Below are 25,866 nucleotides of genomic sequence, written 5' to 3'. Positions count from 1 at the left end.
ATTTCTTTTTCCTCATTTATATGGCTTTTTACACCAGGCCTATTTTACAACCTGTTTATTCAATCTTTGTTGCATCTGTACTTACTATGACTAATGTTGCTGCCTGCCAGCAGACTGGCAATATCATTTATTTCCAATGGAGGACATATGAGCTAATTAGCAATATAATGATTAATCTAAAATATCCTGGAAGGTCTGTTGGTTGAAAAAACACTCGTCCTACTACAAATAACAGGAATGTCATTTCACTACATGCCATATTTTGAACATAGTGAGGTTTGGGAATTAAAATAGCTTTAAAAACTTCCCAATGAAATTAAAAAAGGATCTCCATATTTTACAAAATGTGAGACCATGGCAAGGAGCAGGTAAATAAATTCCTTATTTTATTTCCTTATTATAAATTCCTTAAATTTCCTGTGTCAAAAATACAGAGGAGAGGAACAACTGCAGGTATTTGTAGTGTTCTCTCCTCTAGAGGAAAAAATTTAAGGAGGAGGTGAGATTGCTAAGGTCATAAGGTTAACCATTGACTAGTTTGTAAAGAGGAACTTGATTTCTAGTTATAAAAACAAAGTTCTGAGTAAATCACAGTTTAGCCCAGCACTGAAGGGATTAATTCCCAAGTGGCATAAATCAACAGGAATATCAAAGGAGCTAACAAAATCACAAACTCAAAACTTATTCCAAACATGAATCCAAATATTCTGATTTCCAGCAAGAAATAGGGAGAGACAACCTCTCTCATATTGCTTTCTGATCATTGTTAGAGATCTCAAGTGAGCAAGGCAGATAAAATTTGACAGGAAATTGTGCTTGGTGATACCTGAGTAGGCTTCACCAAGGAATATCATCTCTCTCTCTCTCTCTCTTCTGGTCCACATGACAGAATGGCAGGTGGAACCATCATCCACCACCCTGGTCCTGACTTTCTGAAAAAAAACCTATATGATTTCTGATATACAACAGACTTATTGATTAATTCTGTCACAGGAGTCACAATGTGAATTCAGGTGCTTTTGTCTGTCAGTGTGTTGAGATTTATGTGGATGGTTGATCTGACAAGCAGTGTCCAGCTGAAGGGGCAAGGAAGGCAGCTTGATCTGCTACTTCCCAGCACAGGAATAATCCTGTCACAGCAGCCAGCACCTCCTCTCTAAGTGTCAGTCAGCTTCTCTGCATCTTCAAACAGCATTGTTTATCAAAGGTGATGCTGGAGGGCAGGAGCCAATTTGGCATGGGGTTGTAGACAAGATGAGCTTGAGGAAAGACAAAAGAAGAACAGAATAGATATGATCTCTTCCTCCTTCCTCACTCCCACAGAGACCTCTGCACACCCACACTCCAACTGCAAATCACACCCAAGCACACAGTCTGGAAAGTGTTGCTGTAGGCTGTAATTCCCTTCCTGCCTTTTTAAGATTGTTGTTTACTACATACTTTATTTACATCAGTAAAATAGACCTGGAAGTGCTGGGTTAATGGCTGGACATGAGGAGTGTAGAGGCCTCTACTGACCTGAGCAATTCTATGATCATTCCTATCCAACCTGAATTAATTTGGAAGGGAACATTTCAGTTTCACAGTGTAATCCATGAGCAAAAGCAGATGAAGATGTACAAATGTTAAGTAAACAAACAAAATTCATTTGATTACATTTGTTTCAAGAAATGCACAAAGATTGTGGCCATGATAAAGAACTAGGTATGGTGAGCTATGTAATGTCATAAACAGCACTCATCTGACACCTCTATTGACGTGTACCCTTTTCTCCTCTCTCCTTGCCATCTCTTTATGTTTCAGTTGCCAACTGACTTTCAAGAAAGAGTCAGCATCCACCTGGAAAAACACGGCTGCAGCCTTTCTGTCCCCTTGTGCCACACTTCTTACGCCGATACCATTCCCACCTGTGTCATTGCCAAAGTGCTGGAGAAACCAGACCCACACAGCTTGTCCTCACACCTGTCAAGCCCATCCACAAGGGATCTCAATTTTCAGGACCCTGCTGGAAAGGTGGGACAAAGACCCCAATACAAGTCTGACATCTACTGCAGTGACACAGCCCTTTACTGCCCTGAGGAGAGGAGGAGGGAGAGGCGGCAGAGTGTGGACACGCAGGTGAAGGACGTGGGGTTCCTGCGCTCCCAAAACTCCACGGACAGCACTGTGGAAGAAGATGGTTTCCATTCCAGCTTCTCCCACGAAGCCTTCCCAGAGTACATAACCTCTCTGCCAACCTCCAGCTCCTACTCCAGCTTCAGCGTCACGTCTGAGGAGAAGGAGAACGCCCAAGCCAACACCCTGACAGCCTCGCAGCAGGCGATCTACATGAGCAACCGTGAGGAGCTGTTTGAGAGGAAGTCGCCCGCGGGGTACGAGCACCAGGGGAGCCCCAGGTTCGCCAAGCCCAAACCCCCGCAGCACATGGAGCTCGCTGACGACAACGAGAACTCGCCCACTTTTACCAGGACTCTGCCTCCATATGCAAACGAACCTTTTCATTTCTCAGCCATAACACCACAGCAGGCTCTGGCAAACCAGAAAATGAGGAATGAGTGCAGGAGCACCCACCTTTCAGAAGAAGACTTGCCAGGGCGGTGGAGGCAGCTGAGTGTGGAGGACATTGGAGCGTACTCCTACAGGAACACTGGCAGGCTGTCGCCCTGCAGTTTCTCAGAGCAGTACTACAGCAGCCCCATCAAGAAGGGGGACAGTCGAACAAGCCCCATCTATGCTAGTTACAAAGCAGACAGCTGCTCAGAGGGAGATGACATCTGCCAAAGCAGACTTGTGGATTCTTGCTTCCTGAGAACAGACAGTGGCCTGAACATTGACATCAGCACAAGCTGTAAGCAGGACAAATTGCCCACTTACAAAACAAAAGAATCAAGGGACCAAAAAAACGAAAGGATCACTGTCCAGTTATGCAGTAGCAAAAACATCGAAAATAGCCCGGTATTGAAAAGAGAATATGTGGATGTGAGCCCCAACAGCTCAGCAGAGTCTCTCAATCAGAGTTCAGTGGAGGCTCCAGAAATGCACCAGTCTTCCATGGATCAAGGAAGCCATCCGGGGGTTCACAGCAAACAGCCGCAGTTCCAGCGGATGGGGAGCACTGGCCTGAGTCGGAAGGACAGCCTTACAAAAGCACAGTTATACGGAACCCTTCTGAACTAGGCACCTCCCCACATGGCAATAAGACAGCAAACAAAGGGAAGGAAAGAGCATTTGATGCTCCTAGTGAACAATAAGGTTCTAAGAAACAGGATTATTATGAAATATATATTCATAACGGTACTATATGTTTAAAACAAAATCTCTTCAAAAACGTTATACAGCACTTTTCACTTGACATCCTTTCCACACGGGAGACTGTCCCCTCCCCTCTTTTATAAACCTGAAATATTTTTATAAACAAAAATGTATTTATTAGACTATCCTAAGCTATTTGAGCAGAATTCTTTTCCCTTCAAGCAGGTTTCTTATTTATTTTTGTGCATGAGGCCATCTGTGCCTAAATTCTTGGAGGAAAAGGGTAAAATCATGATGACAGTGACAAAAAAAATAAACCCACCTGATAAAATACCATAAAATGTCATGTGAAATCAAAAAAAAAAACAAGAATGGTGAATTTCAAGAAGTATATTTTTTAACAAGAATGGAATTGTATCTTAAGTAATTTCATACAAATGTATTTATGAGTGACTAATGTATGCACAAAGTGATACTAATATTTTGTTCTTTTAATCCACTGTGTTTCTGCTTTCCTATTTTTCCTTGTATACTACCTCAAAAGTAATTGAGGGTTTCTTTGTCACATTTTCTGTAGGCTTGCATTTATATTGTCTAAAATGCATGCAGTGTCATAATTAATACTGTATTTTGCATAACTTAATAAAAGACACCAGTGGATATATTTTGGGGTTGTTTTTCCCTTCATTCAATAGAACATGGAATTGCTCTGAGGGGCATCAGTCCAGCAAAAATTAATGGCTAAAGCTCCTGTACTGGATTGCTTTCTAAAGGAGTCTCTCTTTCCCTGTAAGCTCCAGAGTTTAACTGGTTCACAGCCCATGGCATCTGGGTGTGGGAGGATGACTTCTCATCAGTCTGTTGAAAGTAAGCAAGGAAAAAAAAAATGTTTATCCACAGTCTTGAGTTCACTAGACAGGGTTCTGCATACTGAATGAGAACAGAAAATTACTCAAAAACCAGTGATGTAAGCTCCTCCTCTATTACTCACATACTTGACACAATCTTTTATGCCTTTAGGACTTTTAGGCCTTTCTTCTTATGCAGCTTGGTATTTCTAAGAGTGATTTTTCTGAAGCCTAAAGAAAGTCTGGAAAATCTGTATAGCCTTTACTCCTGAGTCCAAGAAGCTGTATTTTTACCTGTACTTCTGGCACTTCCTCCAGCAATTTTTCTGTTTCTCACCATTTCACCATTATGGAGCATACAACTGGGACAGGAGGAAAAGGGAGAGAGCAAAACAAGAGGTGGAGAAAAACAAAAAGGAGAGAAAGGGAAATCCTGAGGATTTTCTTCCCAGCTTCACTATTCCTGCTTGGTGAGAGGTAGAATACAACAATAAATATTTAATAATTATTTTAAGTCATGTTCACATATCCTATACTTTAAATACTGACTCTTGACAGCTCAATGTATGGGGAAAGACCTTGCTTAGTGCAGTACGTGATGGTAATCAGTGGGATCACTGTGAAAATATAAACTAGCTCCTTGTAAAGCTAAAATAATGATCTACTCAATAGGTATTAAGAAAATATACTTTTTCTGCTGATTCTCTGAAAGCAGTTACCTGGCAACTGACCACAAACCAGGAGTACAGAACTGTTCATTTCCCTCATAAGTATCTTCCATCATGGGGCCACACATGCAGTGCACTTGGCATGAATAACTCCCATTGCTCTCTATTTCCACCATGTACAATATAAAATTTGTCCATTGTTGATGAGTGCAAGTACTTGCTGTGCTCTTTGGAAGACCAGGCGTCAAGTCCCTGCAGTTCCTCCAGGGTCTGTTGCAGCACTGTGGAGAATAATGGTCACAAATAATATCTCACAGGTAAGGCACGAGATAGCTCCAAAGTGGTGCTCATTTCAGTACAAAACTGTCACATGCCTTGTGATTTTATGCTCCCAAACTTGCTCACAGTGAGTGTGAGAGGTAGGGCAGGCTGCAAATAATTCCATGAAGTCGATAATAAACACATACAATGAGGTTTCCAAAGGCCAAGAGCTACTTATGGCAGGATGTGACCTGCAGTAAATTGACTTGGAGAGCCACAAGAGCTGTTATTTCCCCTTTGAAACACCAAGACAGAAAACAGATATGAAAAAAACCTCACTGTTGACTCATTCAGGTATATAAAATTTAGACAATCCCTAAGGAAAAACATTAATTTCTCTGGTCAATGAATATAAGGATTTGTATGGAAGAGGTGAAAATTAACTGTTATCTCACCTAAGAAAATATGTAAGCTATGAAATAGTAAATTGTGTCATTTATGAACTGGAACACAGTGTCAGACTAATCCTTTTATAATATTGTTCATTATTTGACCTAAAGTGCTACTTTGGCAATTATACAAAATTACATTTCTTCTAGATATTATATCTCTGATTATTTAATATCCTGTTCTATTATATTCTTTCATACTACTGCAGTTTCAAAGTCTGCTTCTATGCTTGACTTAACTCTTTTTCTCAGTTTATGTGCACTAATACATAAACTGAGAACATAGACTAAACTCAGCCTTTTCAGCCAATTAGTACAGGGTTTTTTGTGAAATAGCCCATGACCTTGTAACATTTTTCTGTAATGAATTCTGTTACAGAAAAATATATTAATGAATTTCAACTGAATCAATCAAAATAGCTATAAAAATTCTTCAGCTTTAATATGTCGATTTAAATTTCTCCTTAATTAGAAAAACTGATGGTAAGTTTGCTAATTTCCTATGAACATGAGAAAAAGCTCCAATAATTCACCAGCATTTTCTCAGATTTACAGATACACTATGGTTTAGTTTAATTTTTAAAAAATAACTTTGAAATTTTATAATAAAGGATTTCTTTCTGGGATTTTGGAGTTAATTTTGTCACAATAAGTTTAGATTTATCGAGACAACCACAGGGAGAGATCTGAAGCATAAGGACAGAATGATGATAAGTGTTTTCACAATAGATTCAAATTTTCTTTGTGATAGTGTCTTAATTTTTTTCTTGCCTTCAGTTTTCACACCAGGAGGAACTAATCCAGAAAAATCTTGATGAGTTTTGAAGTATGTCATTGGAGGTATTGAAAACAGCCAACAGAGTTCTGCTGCACCATCAGACAACTGGTTTGTACAGACTTACAGGCACTGAGATTTTAGGGGATTGATCCTTGTTAAAAAAGGAGCACTTAGGTTCTGTAGGACATTTCTGACAGAGAATAGCACCTGAAAGATCCTTCTCAAAAGATCTGAGATTCCTTTTTTTCATTCAAGTAGGTGTAGTTTGATAAGCTCTACTCTTATTTCATTCAATTACAAGTGTCTCCAGAAAGTAAAACAACAGATCTTCAGCCAAAGTGCCACAGACCCCTCCACTCCAGTGGCTGAGAATTTGCCATGAAATACCTTTACCCAAGGACGTGGGAATGGAAAAATGTTCCATTTTCTCTTAAGCATTATAAGAATGCCAAGGTGGCTCCATGCTGCCACAAAACCTCACTTTCCCAAATCAAATTTCATATGCAGGATTTGTAGGTAACTATGGCAGGAATTCTTATTTGATTAATTATTTCATTTGCCATGAGAAAGAACAGAAAGGGCGAGTAAAAGAAGTGGCAAGTCTCCAACAGTGCAGTGAAGCAGAAGATGAAAAATGTCATTTTAATGATGAAAACCAAAAGCAGAATGAGTAAGACACACAATGCCGATCAAGGGGAAAACAGAGGGGGCTGAAAGAGATCAGAGTCAAGTATATTGAATCACATATCAAAACAGAAAAGAATACAAAATGTGTTACTAGGGATATGGGTTATAATTCACCAGCAATAACAGTGCAAAACTATTATGAAGTCATGGAAAGAAAATGCTTTTTTGAGATGTTTTTTCACTCCCAAAAAAAACCTGTGCAAAATCTCAATTAGTATGAATAATGCAGGTCACTTTTGTTAAACTTTTTAGAAGTCTAAAAATAGCTAAAATTTTTTAAGTTTAAATCATGGCAAGCCATAACACAGGTTATTTTCAACTCAACAGTTTCTAACTTCTTCACCCAAACTACAAAATTAATCAAAATAATTCTTTTCCCTTCCAGCACTTTTAATTAAAAAGAATCCATAATCTATCACAGAACATGATTATGCAGCTCCTTAGATTAATTTCCCCTTGTTTAATTTTAAAGTACTGATTGACATCCTTTGGACTGTCATATAAAATTCTTACCCTCTGTTCATGTTTGCAACCTTGTAACCTTTACAGACTATTGTTATATGTCTCCTTAAATTGCGCAGATGTGGCCATCTCAGATTTTTCTCTTGGAAGACACTCCTTTCAGGACACTAACTGCTTCTTATTCTCTTCAAGGAATCCTCCTCACCTTTCTGCTGCTGAACACCACAACATTTTACAATGAGCACTGAGCTGTTCCAAGCCCCTGTAACCAAAGTGCAGTTGAAGGAAAGGCGAGGGTTACACAGATTAGAGCAGCTTTTATTGACCCTCCCTGCTGATCTGCGTGCATCAAATCATGGCATGTTGTCTACATGGTCTTAGATCAACATTACCAGAAGTTTTTCATTGTTTTCCCAATCTTTCCTCCAAGTCTTTGAAAACAAACTTCATTGTTAGAAACAGCTCTGGCCATTCAGTTATTCTTTGGCAACCAGTCATTCATTCCAGCATCTCCCACATTGTTTTCTCTTTGGTATTTTCTTTGTACTGTATTTTGGTAATTGAGAGGGTTTGTTTAGCTGCAGCTAAAAAGAGTAATTTGAATAATCACGCAATGAAAGGTTTTGCTCCTTCTGTACCCCACAAGGTCTCAGACACCAGCTTACTGCCCAAGGCACCAAGGTTTTGGCATGCTGCTCTTCCAAGCCCCTGAGCTCTCTCTTCCCCAGGCTCCTGCAGTCCCCGTGCTGCAGAGAAGGACCCTCTGCTTTCTGCCAGATAGGAGCTCCTTAAGGATGTTGCCAGCCCCACATCCCACACCTGTGGGGAGTGGTAAAGCCCCTCCCAGCCCTCCTTGCTGAGGCAAGGATTGTCCCTGCAGACAGTTCCAGAGTAGGGAGAACAACCCCATCTGCAAGGGCCAAAACAAGTTGCATAGATACAAGATGTAATTGTTGGAAAATATCCCTGATGGGAGTTAAGTGCCTCCTCATCAACACACCCATCATGATAGATATACATTAATACTCTGTGATTATTCAGAAAAATTCTAATTTTTAAAGTTAGCTCTAATGAATGAATATTTAAATATATTCAACCATTTCAATTTTTGCTTTGCAATTTATGAGTCAGAGCAGACGTGCATGAGCTGCAGAGCCACAGCACAATTTACTACACCGACAGCTCTGTGATTTAGAAGAAGAGAAACAACAGCAAATCCCAGAATAATTAAATTTGTAACGTCAATGTCAGCCAGCGTCCTTTCCCATTCCAGGTTTTCACATGTGACATTGAAAAACAGATCACAAGGAATAAAAGCATCCTCAGCACATAAGGGTTATAAATTTCAGTAGGTTCCCACTCAAGAGGTTTTGTTAGAGATTTTATTGTTACAGTAGAAATCCTCTTAATCTGGAGACCAGTTGTGTGGGGTGACATGAGGAGGGGGACCTCCACTGAATGTCCAGACAGCACAAAACCTCTCACCTCAAGAAACCACTGTGCCACCAACCTGAGGAAGTGGGGACAACAGCAGCAGCAGCAGCACTTCTAACTGATAAATCATGAGTATTGACTCTGGTGGGACTATTTTTGGCAAGGAGGTAAATCCAGATTTATGCTCACTTGACTTAAATTTGTCAATTTACTTCAATGGACCTTCAGCATTTCACACTCTTTATCCTCCAAAAATGAGGGAAATGCTCTTATCCCCAAAGCCCTGGGAGTTACACTAAGATGACATGCCTAATCCCAGAGAGATAGTAAGGAGTTAGCTATTTTAGTTTTAGCAGATTTTAAGGCTCTTGGCCTCTTGCTATAACTTGAGAAACAGTTAAGAAGAAAAGCTCAATTTCTCAAGCTCAGCCTTAGCACAGGAACTGAATCATTGTTTTCTGATTCATCCCCACTTACCTGAGCTTTCAGAGTCCATAATAGCCTGAAGGTGAGGAAGGAAAGAGCTGACACTAGAAGAAAGAAAATTCAAAATTTAATCTGTGCATCCAAACTATTAAAAGGCCAAATTACTTCTAAGACAGTCATGCTTGTCTACAATAAAACTGAGGTTTTTTTCATATTTTACCCAGAGAACACATACACTGCCAAAGAAAGTATGTAACTGAGCTGAGAACTTGCATCTTGCTGTTTGGAACCAACTTGGATTTTCCTGACAGGCTGGAAGGATACATAGGGGAATGGAGGCAGAGCAAGGATGATTGCTCCGTCAGCACTAAATGCAGTAAAACTTTCCAGTCACAACATTTACTGTATTACCCTGATTTTTAGGGTACATTATGAAAAAGTCCCAGGAAAAGACTTTTAGAAACAGGCTGTTTTCTTTCAATCTAATTTTGCCCTTTTTCCCTATCTCTTTTTAAAGAGAAACAGAAAAATTGTATTTTGCAAGCTGCAGTGATATGGGTGCTTTTGCTAGAGCTGTCAGTCCTGCCTATAAACACCCGACTTGTGTCAGTAGGGAAAAACAATCCTGAAACTAAATCAGTTTAACAGAATAACATTTGCTACTCAAGGAGAAATGGTCTAATTGAAAAGAATGTCAGTAAACAGCTCATTACTGAGATTTCAGAGTCCAGAAAGCCGAGTTGTGGGAACACAACAAATCCAGTGAAGTCACACTTTGCAAGGACCCCAAACAATTATTTTATTTAAAATAGGTTTGGACTGCCTTTTACTTTTCTTTCATTCTCTATTGATGATAAAGATGAAATGCACTTTTTGGCACTCTAGATGACACCAATTAAACTTGATTTCTTGCTTCAGCTCATAACTCCACTTGTCTCTGACTTCTAAGACTACCTTATTTTGAGCTTTAAATTTCTGCTTTGTTTAGACAGAAAGTGTTGTTCCCACTCAAACAACCTAACTTCCAACTCATGAAAATGCACACACAACTCCCAAGCCCTACCAAAGAGGTAATTTGTCCAACATTTGTATTTTATCCTTATAAAAAGTTAGGATAATTCTTCTATCTTTTTATCCTTTAGTCTTATGAAGGATGGATTGTCTCTTATTATTTGATTATACAGTACTTGACAGAATAGTCCCTTGATTATAATTACATAGGCCATGCATATTACATTGCCTACCATTACCAAATACCATATTTTCTTACCCTTAGTATTTTTTTCCCCTTTGGATGTGAAATTAACATTTCCTATTCCCAGGTCAGCCCCTGGGCTACAATACCTCAGCTCACACCTATGTATCATACAGAGAAATGAAGGGAACTATTTGAACTATCAGCATTTGAAGAAAGTCCCTTACCCTGGGCTCTCCCTTTCCCTTGCTAGGCCTTTCTCCTTGCAAAGCTTCTTACACTGAAAGAGCAAAAGCCTCAGCATACAGAATTTGGAAATCACTACAGAACAGCTGGGATCCACCTCATTTTTCCACAGACACTGACACTGCATGTATCATATTTCTCAACACTGTGCAGTTTATATTTATACTCACTTGCAAGCCAAAGCTGCTTATCAATTCACACAAAAATGTTCTATTCAAAAAAAGGCATCCTGGCCACAAACTTCCTTGGCACATCAGCACCTTCTTCCATTAGTGCCATCCACATTATCTTGACACTGATACTTAGGAATTGCTCTGGATATTCTCCTGCTGAGCAGATAAAGCTTCACACAGCTGTTGGAAGAAAAAGCTCTAACTGGAGAAAAATAACCCAAGCAAACAACAAAACAGGGAAGACTTCAAAGAAGCAGGATTGTTTGGAGAGCCCATTGGACTGGACTGGTGCAGCTGCCAAGGAGGTGATAAGGAAGCCTTTCTCCCCCACCTGAGAAAGGCTTTCCACTTCATTGCAGAGCACACTCACTCCCTGCAGGAGCTGCACAGCTGGAAGAGCCTGGGAGAAGCCTCATGACTCCAACATTGCTGCCAGACAGCAACCAGCCAAGTCTCTTTCTCAGCTACTCTTTCAGAGGCTGGTGACAGTCAGGTTTTGATCCCATCTGAACCAGCACCAGTCTCAGATGATGCCTTTAAGGTTCTCAGTTGCTACACAGATGCTGCAGGAACAGTTGTACCCACACAGCAGCATTTCCTCATTACCTCAGTGATGGAGATTCCATGGGCTGCCTGGGCAGGTTTTGAAATCTGTGGCACGCAAAGTGCAAAGGACAGATGTGAATACTTGGTGGGGTGAGAGGAGGTAAAATGTAAGGCAAGAGCTGAGGATAGACAGAGGCATGTCTCCATTTCATGTCTTGGGGTACACAATCCTAGCCTAGCATTGCACAGCGACAAACAGACAAAGGAATGAAGTCAGACCCATCAGAAAATAAGGGAGAAACAGCAACCCAGCCTGGGAACCTCCCAGACCTTCAGGATCAAGGCTACAGTTTGCCATTAATATTGCTGAGTCTGCTTCCTGTTGTCCAAGCAGAGGCTGGAAGTCAGGAGAGGATTCTGTTTGCTGGTGGGCTCACAGGGCAGACCTGAGAAAATCGTGGTGTCCCCTGATGTTGCAGAACCACATCTGCAGAGCAGGCAGCAGGAGAGCAGCTCCTCAGAAATGTACAACAGTGATGAAAAAACCGTATAGCATAACTTGACTTACCTGCCAAAATTTTTCCTATTTAATGGCAGTGTCAGAGTCAGGCTTCTCCCTCATTGTGCTGGCTGAATTAATCAATTTCTCTCTGCTCCAGCCCTGTGTGTGTCAGGCAGGAGCTACCCACTGCATTCACATCTTATGGTTTCAACATTCATCAGCATTTTCTCTCCTCCCTGAGCACTAGTGAAAGTTTTCGTGCCACAGTTTATTTACAGTACATTCAATTCATGCCTCTAGCCATTCTAGAGACTTCCCACACACCAAGTCCTGTACAGGCTTTAGGGCTCATTTTAAACCTACTGAAGACACAGACTGTGCTCTCTGGCTATAGAACTGTCACATTTAACTGCCTTACACATTTAAATAACTTTGAAATTATTCAGGAATTTGGACAAATTAGAATATAAACTGTAGATATACTACTGATCTTGATCCTTGTCAGCATTCCATTTAATAAATGATTTTCCCTTGGACTGCTGTGCTGGGATTGTTTGCCTAGAAAAACAGCAGAGATTTTTTGCTGGGCCAGTCATTTATCTTTGCATGTGTGCCCACATCTTTAATAGGAGGAAGATATTTCTCACCATACAGCTCACAAATGTATATGAATTATTCCCAATAGTTATACATACATATTATTATATAATTACATTATGACAATTTCATTTTGATTAAAATTAGTAATTTAGATGAGTTCCAATCCTCCAGCAAAAGCATTTGGTCTGAAACCTGAGGTGAATTGGCTGCATTATAAAAGCAAGGTATGCACTTCTTACCCCAGGAACAGAAGAGACATTAAATTCAGACAGCTAACACACAAATAAAAGCCCCATTTAAATACTGAAAATAATCAGTACAGAAAACTACAATAACACTATAGTGTGAAACAAATGTCTGTTAAGCAGTGTAATTCCTTGAAAGATGAAGGACTGGTTCCCCTGGATGCTGCTGTCTGTGCAGGAGGCACTCCTGCCTCAGACAGTGCAGCCCACAGCAGAGATGTCATTATGTCAGGCTGACATTTGATGTGTTCAGCCTCCTGGAATATGAGATCTGCTTATTATTTCCCTCTTCATAACAGAGGTTCAAGGCAACCTATTAGCTCTATTTCTTTTATTTATTGCACTACAGTGTCCAAAACACTTCCTGAAAACAGGACTGCACTACAAAAGTGTATAGCACTTTGCTTTCCTTCTCCAAATAGCACCTTTTTTTCTGCTTCCCAGCATTTCTGCAGAGGGACAGTTTTTGTCACAGGCTTAGATGAATCTTGGATCAAGATGTGTAAATAAACACCTCCCCCTGTGCCTGTGCCTTGGGACCATGGGGAGTACACAATTAGTGGGGAGTATGTCCTGGTTTCAGCACGAGAGACAGGGACCTGTTAAAGTGGATCCAGGGGACAGCCATGGAGACTCTCCAAGGGCTGGAGCCCCTGAGGGAAGGTTGAGAAAGCAGGAGCTGTTCAGATTGGAGAAGAGAAGGCTCCATGGAGATCTGTGTGACCCTCCAATACTTACAGGGGTCTTATATAAGAGAGGGAGAACAACAATTCTTGCAGTGATAGGACAAGAAGGAATAAGGGTTTTAAACAGAAAGATGAGAGATTTAGATTAGATGTTAGGAAGAAAGTCTTTACTAGAGAGTGAGGGTGGTGAGGCACAGGAAGAGGTTACCCAGAGAAGCTGTGGATGTCCCATCCCTGGAAGTGTTCAAGGCCAGGCTGGATGGAGCCTTGAGCAACCTGGTCTCATGGAAAGTGTCCCTGCCCATAGCAGGGGGGATGGAACTATATGGGCTTTAAGGTCCCTTCTAATCCAAGCCTTTCTGCAATTCTCAAAACTTTGCTAGAACAATTTCCAAAGTAAGCTTTGGATGCAAATGCAGCAGAGACTTTCCATTACAAACACCTGTGGCCAGCCCAGTGGAGGGTCTCCCCTGCAGCCACCACAAGGGTATTTCAGCTGCCTAATGGTGCAGGAGGGGGCTGAACACTCAAACTTTCACCTTCCAGCCTCCTCTGGTTCCTGCTTCCCCCTGCACAGTGCTGAGGAGCCCTGTGAGAGCTGTCCAGGCACAGCAGGTTGCTCAGACAGAGCTGGCTCTGCTGCCAGGAGGACACTGCTCTGGCACTCAGCCTCCCAGCACATGGGATCTGAACTGAAACCCCACCTCTGGGAAGCTGCAGAAACAAGTGGCAAATGCATTATGCTTTTCTCACCCTGACACCTTCTCCTGTGAAATGGCATCCTGTGGGCAAGACTTCAGAACCTTCTCTTCTATAATCATTCCAATTTAAAAAACACATTTTGTTTAACTTTACAGGATGTTACAGGGATAAAGCAGAAGAGGTTCAAGCCTATCACTTACATCCTAGATGCACCAATAGGTAGCAGAGGTATCAAAGAGAAATCAAGTTTATCATCTCACTGGTTGCACATATCATAGCACTAGAAAATGTTCCTAAAAAGCTGCCTGGATGACAGACTACTTTCTGAAAAACTAAACACCACACCTGTATGAACCTGAAAGAATGTTTCATGTATGCCTGCTTCACAAAGCAGCATCACGTTATTTGTTTGATGATGGGAGATGGCATTCCAAACAGAGGGATCAGGGATGCTGCTCTTGTGTTGATATGTACTTAACAATGTTCCAGCCACAAATACTTCCACCACACTTCAGCATGCTCTCCACAGGCCAGAAAAAAATCTGATGGCTGAAAGTCTTTCAGGTTTCTTTGTGATTGTGGCCATGAAGAGAAAGGTGCACCACAGGCATCCAAAGACATCCTGAATCATTGTCCTGAAGAGTGACTGAGGAATGACAGATTAAAAATAGAACAAGCAGAGGGGAAAAACACCCAAGGAAACATGAGGCAATGAAAAACAGTTCTTGAGATGTATTGCAAAAGCTATATTTAAAAGCAGAAAGAAGAGGTTAGTGTAGGATGTTGTGAGGGTTAGACCTGCACAGTGATGTTCTGTGGAAGCCTTTATTGGAATTCCTGCACTCTTACAGTGACTTCATGGATGGGACTGTGTCCCACGTGAATGTAAAAATAAATCACCCAGATAATGTTGTAACACTTCAAATACGCTTAATCTTCATGATTTTTTCTCCCAGAGATTCAGAGTAGTACTTGTTCAAAAGGGAATGATTGTAGAATTTGAAATGTAAGCATTCAGAGAGCAAATTAATGTCTAATTATGAATGTTAAAAATAAAAACAGAGCTATTAATTTCAGAAGCAAATGATGAGTCCTTATGTTATGGAAAAAAATAACATCCCTCTAGAAAATATCTGAAGACTCCATTGATATTTTTTCTATAATTTACTCAAATTACTGCCAAAATTTTCCTCTGACAAATTCTCTCATGAAACTGTTTTGTATTTTTTCATTCAGTTATCACCTTTCAAGAAGATCTCAGTTCAGGAATAATTAATGCAAAACTAAATGTGAATTTATTAAACTAGAGGAGTTTGGTGAAAAGCTAAGTACAGCTAAGCTTCCTAACTCAAATTAAAATGGTACCATCAGGTCTCAGGGCAGATTATGAAGAATACAATTTCTCTGAAATTACTCCCTTGACAGACACCTAAGTAAAAGGCAGTTTAAAACACAATGAAAAGGTCATTATCCTCATTTTTTAGGACTGTAGTTCCCAATGGAATGCTTAAGCATCATTTAAAATATATGGAAAATGGGAGGGTAGAGAATAGGGGGGGAAAGGAGGCTCAGGGCTCCCTGCTACATGTTCCTGCAGCAACATAAGGTGAAGAGCAAAGAAACCTCTGCAGTGCCAAGGCCCAAACAGACTCATCAAACCAGGAAAGGAGGAGTTTTCATTTGGTGGAACATCAAGTCCAGGAGCCACTTCACATGCCAAGTATCACACAGAATCAGAGAGTCACAGAATATTCTGAGTTGGAAGGAATCCATCACAATCGCAGTGCAGCGCCTGGCAGCACCATCCCCAAGAGTCACACCACGGGCCTGAGAGCATTGTCCAGGCACTCCTGGAACTCTGGTAGGCTTGGTGTTGTGACCACTTCCCTGGGGAGTCTGCCCCAGTGCTTGACCACCCTCTGGGTGGAAAACCTTTTCCTGATATCTAAACGAAGCCTCCCCTGACTCATTTCTGTGAGCACATCCAAATTTGAATGCAGGATTTTGTATGAAAGTGTTGACCCATAACTGCTGGCCAAAATGCAAGCATTTAAGCCCAGGTCCAGGTAACACTTGTCTTTTGTAAAAAAAGGACACGTTTTCTGTTGCTCCAGTGGATTTAGTCCAATTGCACCAAAGACAGCATTCAACTTATTATAAGTAAATGGAAAAATATGAGAAGCAATTTCTTATTCCCTCAGAGAAACCTTGCCAGACTTGCAAACCTCCCTCTCCCTGAAGGATATTCAAAATGCACCAAATAACAAAAATCCCCAAAGATGCATAATTAATGTGGTAGTTCAGCTATGATGTTGAATAACAAGGAAAACATTATATACTTCATTAAGAAAAAGATTGTTTAAAATTGCTCTTCTGAAGTAGAGACCAGAGGTCCAAATGTAAATTATACCAGAATCTGGAGTGCCAAAAGCATTGTCTTTATTTTACTAATGACATGTTGTTTCCACTGCCTTCTCTGTAAAGCTCCAAAACGCCAATTATCCAAGGAAGTACACAGCTTCTCAGGTGAATTTTGCAATTCACCTGTCACTGAAGCAGCCGTGACCAGACTGCTGCAGCAGTGCCGGAGTTAAAGACTGAACATTGAAAAGTTGTCCGGCAAGCTCAGCCACAAATTACAGCAAATTTATGTTGGTTTTTAGAAGTGCAGTACGGGCCAAAGAAAAGCTCTTGGCTGTGGCTAGCATGGCAATGCAGCCTGAGCAAACGACACAGCTGGGAGGCAGGTTTATCAGCTGGAGGCTGTCCCAGTCCCACCTTGCAGCTTCACAGCTCTGGCAAGGTCACAGGATGAGTGCAGCAAGGCTCCCCCATCTGAAATGGACCAGGAAGTTACCCCTGGATGGTGATGGGACACTTGGACAAGTGGAAGTTCTGCTCAGCCAGGCTGCTGCCCAGAGAAAGGTAAAGATGAGACTTTGGATATGATTAAGATTTCACTTCATGGCTTTGCCCAGATTCTGAGGCGACATATCTGGTCAAAACATTACCTGTTTGAGGTTACAACAAAGAAAAATTAGTCCATGACATGCCTACAGTTCACAGATTGCATGTCTCATATCAATGGCATAATAAACATTTTCATTTTTGTACTAATAGCAATACATGATTTGAACTAATGTCTACATTTCAAGCAGTTCCATGCATTAAAACAAACAGCAAATATGTGCAAACTAACCATCCAGATTGCAAACAACCATCCAGATCTTTTATCTTGATTTATAAGAAAGCATTTTTAAAAACAAGAACTTCCCTTAGCAGTGATTAAAAAAGCAAGGAAAGAGAATTAATCAAAATATTTTATTTTCTCTATTATATATATATAAATTCTAACATATGTGTAAGCTATGACATTCTTTCCCTCATATTCAACTTAAATAATTTCCTATGGACCATGAGGTGGAAGAGCTCTGGAATTTACCTACAACTCTTAGCAGCAAACCAACAAAGGAGGTGGTTACACAATAAAACATAAAAATAACATAGTTCATGGTGAAATATAGCTAAATTATATTCAGAGGCAATTCTTTGCTACTTGCTTATAAACAAATGGTACTAATCTGAACATAGGGAAATTGCTTTCTCAATGTTAGTTGGTTTGAACCAGAGAAGGTACACTTAAACACAAGTTGTTACATAAGCTGCTCTCCTTAGGATGCGCTTCAAACAGTTTCTCAGTAGAAATCTTCCTGAGAATGATACCTGAGTTTTGCTGCCCTGCTGATGGAAATTGGAGGCAAATGGATCTAGCTGAAACTGTCTGGAGCATAACTTCAGGCACTTTTAACCTTGGTGAACTTCAACCTTCCCCAAAGTCTTCCTGAAAAAGTTTTTAGATTGATTTTAAGAGGCACTTATGCAAAATTGTGAAAATGTACTGAGAATTACCTTTGGATGAAACTTTATCGTCTCTGTGCAGTGCCCATGTACTTTCTGGTAGACTTCTAAATAAGCTTATGTAGGATACCCAGGGATGGGAAAGGGAGGTGAATAAGCTGAGTTCCTTTAAACCTCCACCCAAATCCAGTCCAGGGAGTCCTACCCCCCTCCAGAGACCCATCACCCCCACCCATGCCAGGCTGCTCTGTCCCAGCTGGGTCATTCTGCACACGTGGAAGGATTCATCAAGCTCTGGGCCATGGCCAGCTCAACTTACTGGAGATCAAATTGCCTTTTTTTTCCCCCTCATAAACCAACTCCCTGCATTCCAATTCTTTGAAGTGTGAAAACATCAGACTGTGGCCACTCTGCACAGAGAGGTGAGTAATGAAGAGAGCAGTGAGAAATTTATCAAAGAAAGGGGAAAACACCAAAGACTCTTTGAAGCTCCTGAGGCTACGTTCATGTTTGCAAGTAGGAAGGCCCAAAGGAGGAAATGTGTAGTTTGTCTCACTTCTAAAATCACAGTATCTAACCTACAAGCATTTGGGGGAGTAGGGGATACTCTGAACTATCTCCAGTTCAGTTCCACCAGCTGGGACATATTAAATATGGTCTTAGAGTGCATCTCCTCACTTAAATTCATTTGAAGGCAACACAGTTTGCACACTCTGTGAGCTAAAGCACTAAGTGGCAATAACCCTGAGACTTAGTTGGTGAGGTTTCTTTGGTTTTTTGGTTTTTTTTCCACAAAAGTGCACTCCTGACAAGGCAAACCTTGTAGGAACTGATATAATAAAAAGGATCTGCAAGACAGTAGAGCAGTAATCAAAGGTAGAAAGAGAAGCAGACAGAGGAGAGGCTAAGAAAAGGGGAGACTCTCCAAAAATAATAAGCCTCATTAAAACTGGAAAACAGGCAAGAATGGAGTGCACAGTGCTCTGGGATTTCTGCCTGCCTTTCTAATGACAGCTAAAATGAAAGCCTGAAAGTCTCAAGTCAGAGCACAGTAAAAAAAAAGAGAAGATGAATGTAGTGTAAGCACATAGACTGCTATACCTTTAAATGGAGAAGACAAGGTGCTGAGACAAGGACAGAGAAAATGAAAATTAAATGGTGAGGATGCAAGCAGTGACTAGGAGGAGCTGGGATTCAGAGACTGAGATCAAGGCTAGCTGAAGAAAGAAGAGCAAATATTTTCAGTTGAGTGCAGGCCAAACCCTTATGTAAGGATAATGGGTAATTTGAGATCCCACAATTTTTTGATCTGCCTGCTTTGTTCTGTTCTGCTGTAGTATTGTACCTTTACATTTGCCTGTCCCCTACAGAACAAGTAATCCCATTGTAATGCCATACCTTATTTTTATGATGAAGCCAATAGCTGAAATATAGTGACTCACCAACAGTATTTCAGCTGAGTGAACACAATGATTCTAATAACTGTCTGCTAATTAGCAGGTTTTTGAGATAAAGACAGTTGAATAGCTTGCATCCTCTGACACCCCAAATTAATAATGCTCCAGTAGCAAATAATAAAGTGATAGAGACTGTCATTATTACTTTTTGGTACAGTACAAAATAGATTAAAATTAATCTGGCTTCTTTATCTACACAGTCTAGACCATTTCAAAATGCTGGAAAACTCTGCCTTGGCTCTAACATATGATACCCTAGAGACCTTTATATAAATCTAAAAGAATTTCTCCAAAAGCAAGATGCAAAAATTTATACATTACAATTTTATGAATAAAATTAATTAACCAACAATTTATTACATTCTAAAAGCTTCATCTGACCATAATAATCCTTGTATGCAGCCCAAATAATATTTGGTAATTGCAGAGTGATGGAATAATGTGGATATTTTTTGATTACAGTTCATTACATAAGATAACAAGGAAGAATTTGTGTTTGAATCATAATGAAAACTTAATTGACACCACTCTTCTGAAGTATTTTCAATGACTAAATTTCAGTCTGTGTCTTAATCAGTTCTATATTAGAAAGAGATTTTAACAAGATAATGCTGTGAAAATAATATCATTGCATTATAAAACCTTTGACTGGATCTTCTAAGTAATTAAACTCCAGCCATCTTGGAAATCTGACACAAATCCAATTCTAACTTCAATATTCTTTAAGATTGAATAGTTTCAAGTTTCTTTTATTTTCTGTACTACCTTTAATCAAATTTAAGCTTTTGTCTCCCTCTCCACCCCTCAAATAGCCTACAATTTATACCTGCAAGATAATTTCAGGAGGGATAAATTCTAGACACCAGAATCACACCTTAACACGAGTTAAATCACACATTAACACGAGTTAAACTTAAGCAACAACATGGATAATCATACAAAATGCAGTTACTTTTCTTGGCAGTGATTCCCAAAGTCTTCTCTCTCAGGACCTTCCCTCTATCCAGATGTGCTCTCACTGAGGCTGAGTGTCCTCAGAGCTCACTCACAGAGAGGGAAATGTTCCCATCAGCTCAGGCCTCTTCCAAAAAAACATTTCTACCATGAGCTCCCATGTATTTCAGAGGCCTTTCTCAAGGCTGTACTTAACAAAATAACAGATAATCTCCCATGGAGATAGATACCAGGTTGTAACAGGGACAATTACAGTGCTGCCCATCATTCATATAAGACACACCTGGCTGCCCAAAGTTTTTAAGTGGTAACAGTACATTTTGAATTAAAACACCAGGAGGGAAGAACACAGAGCCACCCCCTTGGAAAATGCTGTGCAGTTGGGATTCAGCCTGCCTAGCAACAGGCAAGGGCTACTTCACTTCCAGCTGACCTCCTCCTGACTTTTATGAGGATCCCACAGCTTGAATTAGGAGTAACTCAAAACCACCAAACAAGTTTCTATTTAAAGGTACAGCTGGCTTGTATACCAGAGGCACAGTGAAGGAAAGTGCAAACTTCAGGCTCCTGTTAAGCAGCTCATTGCTGAACAAGGAAGCAAGAAATAAAGGGCATTCTGGGAAACAAAGAAAAAGTTGCTTTTTCATTGCAAGACTCACGTATATTTAATGCCCTATGTAAAAACCTGTCATAGCCGTTGGTAAGGTGATTAAAACCATGCAGCCATAAAATCTTGGTCCAGACTTCAAACTGGAGCCACAGCCTTGGTACAGGCTTATGTCTAACTACAGGCAATAAGGAACATAAACTACAAACCAATGGAGTACATTATGCTCATTAATAATTAAAATCTGCTGTTCACAAGGGTGTTCTGAAAATTTTTCTCTGAAAAAGCTTTTTTTACTGAGCATGCAAAAAAGTGGATAGAAACCTCTTGCATTTGTGCCAATATGAAAAGTCAGAAGAATAAAAATATGCTACAGAGGAGAAGTTGCTACCATACACAGTTTCTGGATTCCATGATAGAGACAATTTACTCAGCACAATTATCCTGTGTATGTTAAAACACCTTTACAGACTAACCAGACCAAAGACAAGACAAGCTTACAGCATTCACTACAAGATAATACATATAAACATATAAATGTTTATATACAAGATAATACATATAAACATATAAATCCATATAAACATATGGAGTCATGATTAGGAGTACATATGGTTTATGTGATGAACAGACATATTATTTTTCATACATATACACACATATGCACATAAAATATTTTCTAGAATCAAGTAATACAATTGCAGGGAACACAAATTTAAAGTACACTTACAAATAATCTCTATGTATGTAAATACATAGTAATATGGCCTAACGAACTTTATATCTGCTGAAGAATAGCTCAGCTCCTGTTTGAGTGCTGAAGAACCTCCCCTGCACTGAATAGCATGATGACAATTTTCTGTGTCCAAGCAACATCAAGAACTATGGAGAAATGCATTTGTGTTTGCAATAAATTAGAGTGATGTTAATTGTTTTCACCCCCAAGCATCAATTCCATTATAAGCTCGTGTACTATCTTGTCAAGAATAATAGGAGTAAACAAAGATAGCATGTACTTAAAAAAATGTTTATTTCTTCCTTAAAAATATTTATACATAGATTCTTTTTCTTTTTATACAGTCATAACAGTAAGTTTAAAACTCAAGTTTAAACATCAGGATTTCAAAACCACAAATGTATTGACTTCAAAATTAAGCTCAAGCTATCTGTCACACCTTTCCCTGGAACTCTCAGAAGGCATTTTACAGTATCCTAAGCTGATAATAGACCTTCCATTTTCAGAAGAAGCAGTCCCACCTGCCCTGTGACCTTCCCCCTTCTTGTGCATAGAAGCTGTTTTGCCTTGAACTACAGTATTACTTCTCTAACCCTACATTGATCAGGTCAGGGAGCTAAACCAGTTCAAAAAAGTGGGAAAAAACATCTCAGGAAGATGGAATAGATATTAACTGATCTGAACATCATCATCTGTTAAATAGTATGTCCTCAGCTTTTGGTGAGGAAAAGAGGAAACAGTCTCCTCCTGACAGACGAGGTTTAGATTAGATAATAGAAAAAACTTCTTCAGCCAGAGGGTTGTCAGGCATTGGAACAGGCTGCCCAGGGAAGTGGTGGAATCACCATCCTTGGAGGTATTTAAAAGATTTGCAGATGTGGTACTGTGGGACATGGTTTAGTGGTGGACTTGGCTCTACTGGGTTAAAGCTTAGACTCAATGATTTTAAAGTTCTTTTCCAACCTAAATGATTCTATGATTCTGTGATAAACTCTGGTCTAAGAAAGCTGCATTGAAAAGATGAATAAAAAGAACAATAATTTTCTTAAATTTAGGTGCTTGCTCAAAGCAGAATGGGACTGGATGAGCACCAGAAGATTGACACAAAAGGGTTAAAAATTTGTCTCTGGGGTTGAGGGAGAGAGTAGGACCATTTCTTTGCTCAACAGCTAACCACAAAACCATCTTAGCTGCATTATGAAAGCATAAACACAGGGGTCATAGAAGAAAAGACAACAGTCTCTCTCTTGCTTACAACACATCCCAACAGAATTTCACATTCCATACTCTGGCTTATTTCCTAAGCCTCTGACAGACTAACAGGAGAGAGACATCCTAAAAAGTAACTCTGGTTGTTATTGCCAGATCTTGATTTCTCCAGCCCAATCACATGTTGCAAGGAGCGATGGCAAGACTGGGTGAAATGTTGCACTCACACAAGATTCTTTATGTGCAGACAGAGTGCGAATAATCCTTGAAGTATGATAGTTGTAGAAAAACACTTTGCCATCTGAACTTCCTGTCACCAAAAGTGTTCCATCTGGAGAAAATTCACAGCCCACTGCAAATCCTTCCACCTGTGAAAAACAATAACAGAGTAACTCTTGATGCTGATTAGAAAAGTTCATTGAAATATACTGAAAATTAGTACAGTACAAAGCCCGCATGTCTTTAAATAAATATACACTAAAGATTTCTCCAGGTCTTTACTAAGACACAGCTATATCAAAAACTTTTTTAATCAAGACATTAAGCATTCATAAAGTCTTCTAATAACTATTCCATTCAGAGTGCATATGACTCAAAATAGACTGGCACATGGGAAAGCAAATGAAGCCAATTAATATCTATCACTGATTTATAATAAAACACTAATAGCAGACATATTAAAAAGTAGAGGTGCTATGCTATCAATCTTCCTTTTAAACTTGGATACTGAATTCCTGATGGGGAAGGATACCTTGTGTCCTTCATATCTTTTCTTTTTGTTGATTCGGTAGGGTCGCTGGGCAGAAAACAGAGCCAGGTAGTTCCCGTTGGTCTGAGCAACAAACACAGACTCCTTTGGGTGCAGGCTCAGACTTGGGCAAGTGTAACGCTCCTGAAAAGGATTTTAAAGGAAGTTTTGTTGTTTCAAACAGAAGATTAGTTCAAATGATTCGAGTTATCTCTTGACATATTTGAGAGCCCATGAAGGACAAGGTAAGGACAAGTTATCTCCATATATACATTACATAAAGATACTTAAATCACTACAAACCTTACATCAGGATAAATGCTAAATCAAAACTCTACCTTGTTTTCCTAGATATTGACCAAAATCCCCTACCCATCTTAGCCATAATTATACTGCAGAACAGCTGCAGAAAGGTAATTCCAACCAGATGGGCCTCCATCATCCTCTTCCTGCCCAAGGAAACACAAGGTTTGGATGTGGAATTGAATCTTCTTCTCCCATATCCCTTCCTCCACAGCCATACTGTGCTTTCCATGTTACTTTGTACAGTTCTCAAATCCTCCATCCTTCCAATTCTGGCCAGACTGACAGGAACAGAAAACATCTGATTGAAACAGACACCTTTCCCCATCCCACTCTTATAAAAAAGAAGAAGAAAAAAATAAATGATCATTATTAGCCTCCTCATGACAGTGATGTGGGCTGCTGCTGGCTGCAAACTCATAAATATCTGCGGTAATTAGTAAGACTTGGCTTTACTGTACAGTTCCTATTTAAGACTGAATTAAGATTACTTTCAAAACCCTGCATGGTGACTCCCTCAGAAATCAACTGCTCTCACAAGGCTTCCACCAGGTCCAAACCACTTTTAATTTCAGCCTGACCTAAAGACTGCTGACTTTTGATGCCATGAGATCTTGTGCTGCATGTGAAGAACACCAGGATAACAATGACCATGGACACCAGGTGTGTGGTAGAGAAGGAAGAACATCAGATTGGTTTTGTTTTGTGATTTGGAAGTGAAGGACTGGGAAGGAAGTTCTGGGTACTGTAAAGTATTGGGCACAGTGCAACTGTGTGTTTCTGCAGAGAAACTGGTCTGGAAGTGTGGGACTAGAAAGCACAACACAACCTGCAGGAGCATGCTGCTGTCATGCTGGGTATGTTTTAGTAATGGGTTATTTTAGAGCTGCTAACTATTCATTTGTTAATGCAGACAAGCAATACAACAAGTCCTGTGGGGATTCAATCTGTTTGGAGAGCTGTGGGTTTCACTCCCACCTCAAAGGTTTCAAAGGTGAAATTCAGAAAAGTGAAGCAGAGCTTGCAAAGTCATCACCACATTTTGTTTATTCACAGTGCAGAAAGGTAGGGGTGGAGGGGGAGAAAGTCCATTTCAGAGATGCTGTAGTCATGTTTGTTTGTTACTCCTTGATGCTGAATCTTTCTGGTCTGTAATTTATACATTCACCGTTATTTCTTTTTTCCTTTCCTATTGTCTATCCAAGGTACTGACAGATCCAGTATTGTACAAAGACACAATTCTGGAAATTAAATACTAAAAAATCCCATTAAATCATCAACTATGTGCTCTTGTCAGCAGAGTACTGCTCATTTCAGCCAAAAAGCATCTATATACAATCCAATCATATTATATTACATAGGATATTAGACTTGGGTTTTCAAAAAAGACCCAGAGAGTTGAAATTTTCTATTAACTGCCTTGGTAATCGCCTTTGAAGCTGTCAGCCTTTCTAGACAATTTAGTCCATTAAATGTCTTGCTTGGTTAGATGACTGCGAAATACTGCACCTGCACTGATAAATGCAAATTTTGCCTCTGTGATTAGTCTGTATTAGGTATCTATATGCACATATCAGGTTGCTATTACTTTGTGAATATTAAACTCAATTTGTCAATAGCCCTCAGTGCAGCTGATGACAAATGTATGAAAAAGTGTGGGCAAAGAAACATTGCACTATAGCAGCTACTGCCATGCACCACTGGCAAACCACAATGACACTGCAGAGTCCTTGCCTAAATATAGATTAGATGTCAATGAATTAGCACTGAAATGTAAATATTTTAAACACAAGGAGACCTCTCAGTCTTCAAGGTTATTTTTAATAACAATTAA

General features: G+C 39.9%; 2 protein-coding genes across 11 annotated transcripts in view; one reads left to right on the top strand and one right to left on the bottom strand.

Moving 5' to 3' along the window:
• Window positions 1-3,916, top strand: part of BEGAIN (brain enriched guanylate kinase associated) — a 158,716-nt gene extending 154,800 nt beyond the window's left edge. For all 10 annotated transcript variants that reach the window (XM_066551641.1, XM_066551638.1, XM_066551640.1 and 7 more), the window contains one exon: window positions 1,804-3,916. In XM_066551641.1, coding sequence (XP_066407738.1) covers window positions 1,804-3,177 — 1,374 coding nt within the window. In that variant the 3' untranslated portion in view covers window positions 3,178-3,916. The remainder of the gene's footprint in view (window positions 1-1,803) is intronic.
• Window positions 3,917-22,047: 18,131 nt separating this feature from the next.
• WDR25 (WD repeat domain 25) overlaps window positions 22,048-25,866 on the bottom strand; it is a 58,801-nt gene continuing 54,982 nt past the window's right edge. The window contains exons 6-7 of the mRNA XM_066552133.1: window positions 23,733-23,873; window positions 22,048-23,349 (exon numbers count right to left, since the gene is read on the bottom strand). Of these exons, the coding sequence (XP_066408230.1) occupies window positions 23,128-23,349; window positions 23,733-23,873 (363 nt within the window). The 3' untranslated portion in view covers window positions 22,048-23,127. The remainder of the gene's footprint in view (window positions 23,350-23,732; window positions 23,874-25,866) is intronic.

This window comes from Molothrus aeneus, chromosome 6, assembly GCF_037042795.1.
Source record: "Molothrus aeneus isolate 106 chromosome 6, BPBGC_Maene_1.0, whole genome shotgun sequence".
In the NCBI taxonomy this organism is placed as follows: Eukaryota; Metazoa; Chordata; class Aves; order Passeriformes; family Icteridae; genus Molothrus; species Molothrus aeneus.
Note: the sequence above shows the minus strand (reverse complement) of the source record. Positions and strands in the feature narration are given on the sequence as shown.